At 30.1% G+C, this 8,687-nt stretch overlaps 1 protein-coding gene across 1 annotated transcript in view; it reads left to right on the top strand.

Moving 5' to 3' along the window:
* Positions 1–8,687, top strand: part of LOC111623131 (akirin-2-like) — a 43,401-nt gene that overhangs the window by 21,286 nt on the left and 13,428 nt on the right. The window contains exon 2 of the mRNA XM_023365615.1: positions 3,452–3,727. Coding sequence (XP_023221383.1) covers positions 3,452–3,727 — 276 coding nt within the window. The remainder of the gene's footprint in view (positions 1–3,451; positions 3,728–8,687) is intronic.

Genomic DNA, 8,687 nt, shown 5'->3' with positions numbered 1-8,687 from the left:
AAAAAATATACGTATTTTGGAAATGTTGAGTCGGATTAGTCTAGAATCGATTAATTTTATGGAAGAAAACCTTTCAATCAGCCGTAGTCCGTAAACTTGACACGTGTCGGGCTGTGATTGGAAGGACTCGTAAGAAATCGGATTCCTAAAGAATGGAACGTATCTATGATCTTATAGGGGGGGTCGACTGTATTTCTTTGTTTTGTACAAGCAAAATAAATATATTGAAAAATATAAAAACAAAAAAAATTATACTTTAGAAGTTAATCTAGTATCAAACACGTTCGATTCAGCAGGACACAGTCTGACTGGAACGCTTTTGGTTAATCGACGTTTTGGTTGATTATCATTAGGATAATTGACGTGACGCTCTACTGTATTCATTTCTAAATAAGTTCTTGTCAGTTTTGCTACTCTTCAATTTCAGGGAGGAAAACAGATATATTCTGTAAAGGTGGTGATGAATTTCAGCAATTTTATCAGTATTTATATACATTTACAACTTGATATAACATGGATCTTGGAATCCAATATGCCAGCCCATGTTATGAGTCTGCATTATGTCAAATTAATGTATTTTGACACACGGCAGTATGCTAACAACTGATTTCTCAATCCATTAATTATTATAATATATCATTAATAGCTGTGTCTTGTATATTTTACATTTTAATATGTGTATACATAAATAAATTAAATATTTATATTATATTACTTTTTCTGAAACAAAACAATGAATTTATCACTGTAAAGCAACAAGAAAATGTAGGAAATGTTAACAGTTAATTTTTAAAAATCTGAGAATTTATTTTTATTTAGAACAAAGTAACAGAACAAAAGCAAAATTGACAAGAATTTGATTCAAGAGACAAAAACAGATTTTATGAAAGTTTATATTAAAATTTTAAAAGTAATTAAAAGTCTAAGACTGCAAGGTCGTACAAAATAGAATAACTTCGGTATTAAGTGGTTAAGTTAATTATAGTGCCATGAAATACAATAATCTTTCAATTATTGTTCGATTTACACTTAAAAAAACATTGCAGTTTGAGTTGAAAAGCATTAAAGGTGAAAAACCAAATTCATTTCAAGTGCAACAAATACTTGTGCATGAAAAATATGATGCCAAAATCTAAGTCCAACTTGTAATGCTTCATTCTTGTTGTTTATACATGTCATTTATTGTTCTAGAAATATCTCATTTAATAAAAATAAAGCTTTTGTTAAATTTTAATTGTAATAATCATAAGAATTTTATAAAAAGAAATAATGTCAGCAATATTACTTTTGTTAGTTTAAATGCTTTTTAAATATTCCTAGTCTTAATTTAGGTTGAGGATTGCATTTGGTCACAAATGTTGAAGTGCTAAGAATATAAATAAAATATAAAAATCATTTTTATTTATTCCAGAAATTTGATAGATTGTAGAATATCAATAAATGTATTGTCTTAAATTATTAGTGAATTAAGAGGCATATTGCATTTTATGAACATCTTATTTCAATTTATTCTTTATGTAACTGAGGAAACTATAAAGAATCAGCAAAACCATTAGCAAGTTTGACATTAATGTTTTGTCTAGTAACATTGATTTAAGGGCAGCTTTGCTTGATAGACTATGTTGTCTTAAAGTGAATTAGTGTTGTAGTTAAGTATGAAAAATCAATTTTGTAGTAAAGTAATTTTAACATTATTAATTATTTTAAATATTACCATGGTGGCCAAACTGTGGCTCTTCTTGATCCTTATTGCAGCTCCCGTATGCTTATACAGTTTCTTTTTATAAACTTGGTACATACTACTTATGCATTTATAATATTTTTTGTAAGTTTTCTATTATATAGTATGATATACATGGGGATTGTAAGTGTAAATTGCAACTTTACCTTGAACAGGCAACCAAAAGCTTAGGTTACATTTATAACACCAAACACAGTTAAATGATTGCTTACTGTTACTTTAAGACTGACTAGTTAAAGTAACAGCAGTGGCATGCAGTGGCATTTGATGTTAGTGAAGCTGTTTTTCCATAAAATTATAAACAAACCTAATCATTGGAAGTGTTATATGATATTTTGGTGTGTAGCATCCACAAGCTAAACTGTGAGAGGTTGGTGCTCTGTAAATCAAATGTGTATAATTGGTTGCTTTGCACCATTCAAATATTTTTGCTGTGGAAACTATCCCATATTCAACAATACAGTGCTTCCATTGGGAATATGAATATATGAATTAGAAGATACAATAGCAATCTTATTGTTGTTTTTCACATGTATAGCAATTTATAAGAAGATACATAATGCGGTTATAATAAAACATTAATTTTAAATAATTCAAAGTATGTTAAAATATAAAAATAATTGCACAATACGTATTTATATTTTAGAAAATACAAGGGAAGTGTCGTGTCCACAGTTTCCACAGATGGCATGCCACTGAGTAATAGTGATATTTACTATAGAACTGTGATAATTATAGTGTTTTTAACTATATCTATACTAATATTATAAAGAGGTAATGTTTGTAAGTTTGTATGTAGGGGGTAATCTCCAAAACTACTCATTCGATTTCAAAAATTCTTTCACCAATATTTAGAATGGAACTTCAGGGTGGACATAGGCTGTATATTATTCCGTTAAACATTCATATAAATTAAAAGATATCATCTATGCTTTTCTGTGAGGATGAACTAAAGCAGATCATCATCATCTATCTATCTATCTATCTATATAAATAAAAATGTAATGTTTGTTTGTTCCTACCAATTCCTTCAAAATTTTGACACAACGCTGCATTCAAATAAGCACGTGTTTTTATATAATATACATGTCGAAATTCCCCCACTGGGAGGAGATGGACAGGATTAAGGCTTACCGTAAAGAACTCTGCTCCTATTTATACTATTTTAGATGTGGTTTTTTGCGTTTTAATAGGGTACGTCAACAGAATGTACACTAAAAAGAGATTTTTCGAAAAATTTCCTTCCACGGGGGAAGTGTTATACATTTATAATAGATACATTTTGAGCCACTGCAACACATGGCGGGGTCTGCTAGTATAATATAAATAGAAAGTGTAGCTCCCCAATAGATGTTCCTACAGAGGATGTGTGTGATGTTCTTGTATTTCTGATAGGATGACTCCTGTCATGACAAGATATGGCCACCCCTGTAATATAACTTTTCTGAAAACTATATTTACTAAAGACCGTTCAATTTTGTATTTATTGGCTATTTTTTTTAGTAGCTTCCATTTTACATTATCTCTAACTTTATGCTTCTATAATAATAAATCATTCCTTTAATAGTTATGTTAAACTTAATAATTTCTAGCATTTATTTCTTACATTTAAGATAATTATTAAGTTATGTAGATTTTATTGAGTTTAAAATATATTTGTGAACATTTTTAGTTTATTATATGAAATTAATGTTAAAATGTATTTTACAGAACAAATAGCCACAAATATAAGAGAAGAGATGAAAAGGCTACAAAGACGAAAACAACTTTATTTTTCGTCTGGAGGATCTAACACACCAGAGAGTTCGTCAGACTCTTCCAGCACGAATATAGTAAGTCCTGGAAGTGGCCTTTTAGCACCGTCAAGACGCGATCAGCCACTTTTTACTTTCCGACAAGTTGGCTTAATCTGTGAACGTATGATGAAAGATCGTGAAAATCAGATCCGTGAAGAGTACGATCGTGTATTGACAACAAAATTAGCTGGTAAGAACTTTTGAAAGTTTTCAAATAGAAGTTCATTTTAAAATCAATATTACAAATTTTTCCTTTCATAATTTTGTGTTTGTTTCTCATTTTAATAACTTAAATGGCATATTCCAAATTTTTAGAAGATTGTATCTGAATTACAGTTATATATACAGTAGACCCCCCTATAACGCTTAGATACGTTCCACGCTAACTGAAAATTACGTTGTAGGAATGATTAAATACCTGAGCCAATCGCAGCCCGATAGGTGGGAACTTTACGGACTAAGGCTGTTCGAAAGGTTTTCTTCTATAAAATTAACCGATTCTAGACTAATTCCACTCAACATTTCCAAAATACGTATAATTTTTTGGGAATAATCTGTATAAACTATGCTATAAACAAAAAATTGTAGGATTACTTACACCGTTCGACTACGCCGTTGCTTAAAGCTGGTTTTCATCGCGGAACAGCACGCGAAACGACGGCCGCAATTTCTGATAACGAATTTTTGGCGGAAAAATAACTTGACCTTTGGAGACATCATTAATATAAATAATTTTTATGGCCGTTGAATAAGAAGTGTTTCTTTCACAAGAAATGTATAAAATTAGTGCTGTATTAGACTTACGGTACCTAATTTACATACTGTGCAGACGATAATAAACTCAACTTACTAGCCTAAAATCTCCGTAGCGTGTTGCCAGGCGGCAGAAAGCATATATATAATTATAATAAAGTTACAATAAATTAAGTTAATATATAATTATATATACAGTACCTAATTTATATATAATTAATATATAATTATATGTACAGTACCTAATTTATATATAATTTATATATAATACTAAACAGACGATAGCAAACTCAATTTAGCCGCTCCGTAGCGTGGCGCAGGGTCGGAGGTAAGTAGTTCGGCTGCTCATCCACTATTGGTCCAGACTCTATCAATCTTCTCGCGAAACGACGTTATAGGAGGTACGTTATACGAAAGTTTCTACAATTTTTTTGCTACGTTATAGGAATTGTCGTTATAGGAACGTATGTTATAGGGGGGTCGACTGTACAGGGTGATTCAAAAATAACAAATTTTAAAAAATTAACAACTCGCAAACTATTTACAGTAAGACAATGTGGTTTTCACAGAAATGCTTAAAAAGAAGTGGTTTTTTAGGTGTAATAAAAATTTTAATACCAAAATAGTTACATTTTGCCATAGATGGTGCTGTAGCATTTGTAAATTTGTTAAAATAAGAATAAAAAAATAAAAATGTTCTTAGTGTAAGCTCTAATAACAACTTCACAAATTATATAACTTATCAAGCGTAACTTATCTATGACAAGAAATGTAACTATTTTGGTACTAAAATTTTTATTACACACAAAATAATCCCACTTATTTTTAAACATTTCTCTGAAAACTGCATCATCATACTGTAAATAGTTTGTGAGTTATTAATTTTTTAAAATTTCTGTGACTTTTGAATCATCCTGTACCAGTACATTTTGAATGAAAATCAAAACATGTTGATTCGACATCTCATTCAACTATTCAACTAATATAATAAATATAGGAAATAATATATTTCACAATATATATATGCTTTGTGAAACTTACGGTAAAACTGTATCAAATTTTTATTTTCTGATCATTTATTTACCTGATTTATTCCACATTTTCATGAATTTACACTTTGTTATTGATTAAGGTATAGTATTCCCTGAAATCCTAGTTTTTTACATTTACAAAAATTAAAGAATCAGTGTTTTTTGGCTGCAGTAATTACTTATAATTTCTAATGACAGAAAATGAATGTCATTTTGTCTGCTTTTAATTAATATTATTACAAAATAGACATATTGTTTCATCAACAAGTTTATTTATTGTGTCTTTGCACTTCTTGTTCTGTTAGAACAATTATTTTGCTAGGTTCTGTTTATCACTATTATACTGTTTTCCCATTAAAATGGCTGGCAATATTATTTACATTAAAAATATATAGAAGAAACTAAAACATTATAATAAAAGGTCATCTCTGTAAAGGAAGACTGTTTGTGCTAATATAAAGGTTGCAGCCTGAGTCGATGTATGGCAAGCAGAAGTACATATCTGACATCTGAACTTTAAGTAAAACACATTACAGTATACATTTATATCACGCAGTGTATCATGAGATTGTAAAATGGCGGGTACACTGAAGAATGACGAAGGTGACCAATGAAAGTAAAAAACAAATTAAACTATTTTAAAATATTTATAGGATGTTTAATAACACTAAATAATTATATTTGACTTTTTAATTAGTGTTGTGATTCCTACCATATTTTTATTGAGGGAAGTGGTTGCTATAAATCCATATGGAGATGACAATTCGAAAGAAGCTTAGGAAATTATTTCTAGAAATTACAAATGAATTATGCTGTTGATGGTAGATGATGCCATGAAAGAAAAAAACCTATTTCTACAGTATTATGATAAGCTGTTATGAACACAACTATAAAAATTCTATAGACTCTTCATATTACTTTCAAATAAATTTAATAACTAAATAATTTCTGGATTAAAATTATCTGCTTTTTTGCAATGTTATTCATGAATACTTAAATAATTGTTATTTTAATAAAATGTGTCATAATTTCAACCCAAAACACAGAAAAGTGCAGACATTTAAACTGAACTTCTACTCATCATGCTCAATGTTCTGAATGTCATTGTCAAATTTCTAGGCTTCTAAGATGGCGGTGTTAGGTGTTCAAAGTTCACATTTTAGAGACGAAAACTTCAGCCACAACCTTTCTATTGTCTGTAAAGGAAGACTACTGGTGATTGGACATGAAAAGTGTGAAGATGTTTTAGCTTCTTCTATATACAGTAGAGCATCGATTATCCGAAAGTCAATCATCCGAAACATCAGTCATCTGAAAGAATTCCAGTCGGCAAATTTAAATTTTTGCCAGTGCTGTGGCGCTGCAGTCTTTGGCTATGTCNAATTAAACACATATATATAAATGTATACTGATATTTTAGTTACATGACAAGGCGCGTAGCGGCAGTTACAACGCAAATTAGGTACGACCTGATTCAAAGTCCAGTAACAGCTAAACGGTTAGCATAACTGACCCGATTTCAAAGATAAATTGTAACTTGTAATATGAAGAGAGAATACTATGACATATTTCCACAATAATTAAGTACAACGTCAAACAAACGAATTTATTATTATTTTGCGGCAATTTGCCGCGGAAGCACCCACCGAAGGGTTAACAACAAAATTGCCAAAAAATATTACAAAATTTTGGCTGATTCTAACATGCATATTTAATTTGATTCATATTTGCATAACAAATTGTCCGGGATTAACTGACTCAACCTCTGAAGAAGCCAGTATCCCACAGATTAACATTTCCCAAATTTCTTGGTAAAGTGAACCCTCAAGCAAGAATTATTTGGTAGATCCCTCACAACTCATCAGCATCTTTTGCTTTAAATTTGTACAGTTGATAGTGGAAGATCAAGGCTCTAATGTTTTATTTTTTTATTATTATTTTACTGAATGATTAAAATATATATATATATATATAAACAATTATATATTTTTCATTTTTATCATTCAGTGAAATGTCAGTTGTATGAATGATGTGTGATAATAGGAAATGACAACTACCATGCTGAGGTGTACTGCCAACTAAAATAAACTGCTTGTTTAAAAATAGTTATAAAGTAAACAAATAAAGCATGATTTGTTAACTTTAAAAATGTTTTAAAAGATTTCTGGAGCCCTCAAATTTCAGTTGGTCTCCACAAAAGCCCATTTTGGGAAATGCTGCTGTAAATGTTCTTCTGGAAGGCAACCCTCCATGATAGTGTCTTTGTATTTTGTTGCCTTATCCCATTCTTATATAGTTAGAATTAATATATTTAGATATTTCTTTGTTTCATCTGTAATGCTTCTTGTTTAGTGAATCTTGACTGGGATGATGGTATATTATGCATTAGAGAAGATCAGTCTAGTGTATGAAGGGTATAGATTATTTGTTATGAAATAGTTTTTGCGGGTACAGTAGAGCGTTGATTATCCGAATCAGTTGGGGACTGGGGTTGTTCAGAAAATCGAGTTTTCGGATAACCGATTATGTACAAAAAAATACATTATTAATTTATTAATATAGTATATTAGTATATCCCAATAATAGTATATTAATATATCCCATGTTTAAATTTTTCTCCGTTGCGTGTTGCTTTACATTGAATTTTCATCAATGTTAAGCCTAAAGAAAATTTTTATAATAATAATCGTGGCTATTGTATCATTAAAAATTACAGTCGACCCCCTGTAATTACAGTCCCTATAATTACAATTCCTATAAAACTGCAAAAAATTTGTGACGGTATCCGTAAAAAAAGGTAAAAAACTCCTATAATTACGTAAAACGTCATCGGGCAGCCGAACTACTTTCCCGCCATCCGTAGCGCCACGCTACGGAGAGATTTCTATCGTCTGGACAGTATTATATAAATTATATATAAATTAGGTACTGTACATATAATTATATATTAATTATATATAAATTAGGTACTGTATATATAATTATATATTAACTTATTGTAACTTTGTTATAATTAAATATATAATTTCCGCCGTCTAGCGTGGCGCCACGCTACGGAGATTTTTACGCTAACTATCGTCTGTCAGTATGTAAATTAGGTACCGTAAGTCTAATACAGTACTGTAATTTTATACATTTCTTGTGAAAGAAACATTTCTTATTCAACGGCGATTAAAATTATTTATATTAATGATGTCTCCGAAGTTCTACGAAGTTTTCACAGAAAAATAAGTTGTTAGAAATCGGCCGCTCTTTGCTGAGCTGTTCCGCGACGAAAACAATGTTGAGCAATGGCAATGTCGAATGGTGACACTCGGTAAGTAATCCTACAATTTTTTGTTTATAGCGTAGTTTATACGGATTATT

This window comes from Centruroides sculpturatus, unplaced genomic scaffold (assembly GCF_000671375.1).
Source record: "Centruroides sculpturatus isolate CEXI.00-Female unplaced genomic scaffold, Cexi_2.0 scaffold136, whole genome shotgun sequence".
In the NCBI taxonomy this organism is placed as follows: Eukaryota; Metazoa; Arthropoda; class Arachnida; order Scorpiones; family Buthidae; genus Centruroides; species Centruroides sculpturatus.
The sequence above is the reverse complement of the archived record's forward strand: the minus strand, read 5'-3'. Positions and strand labels throughout refer to the sequence as shown.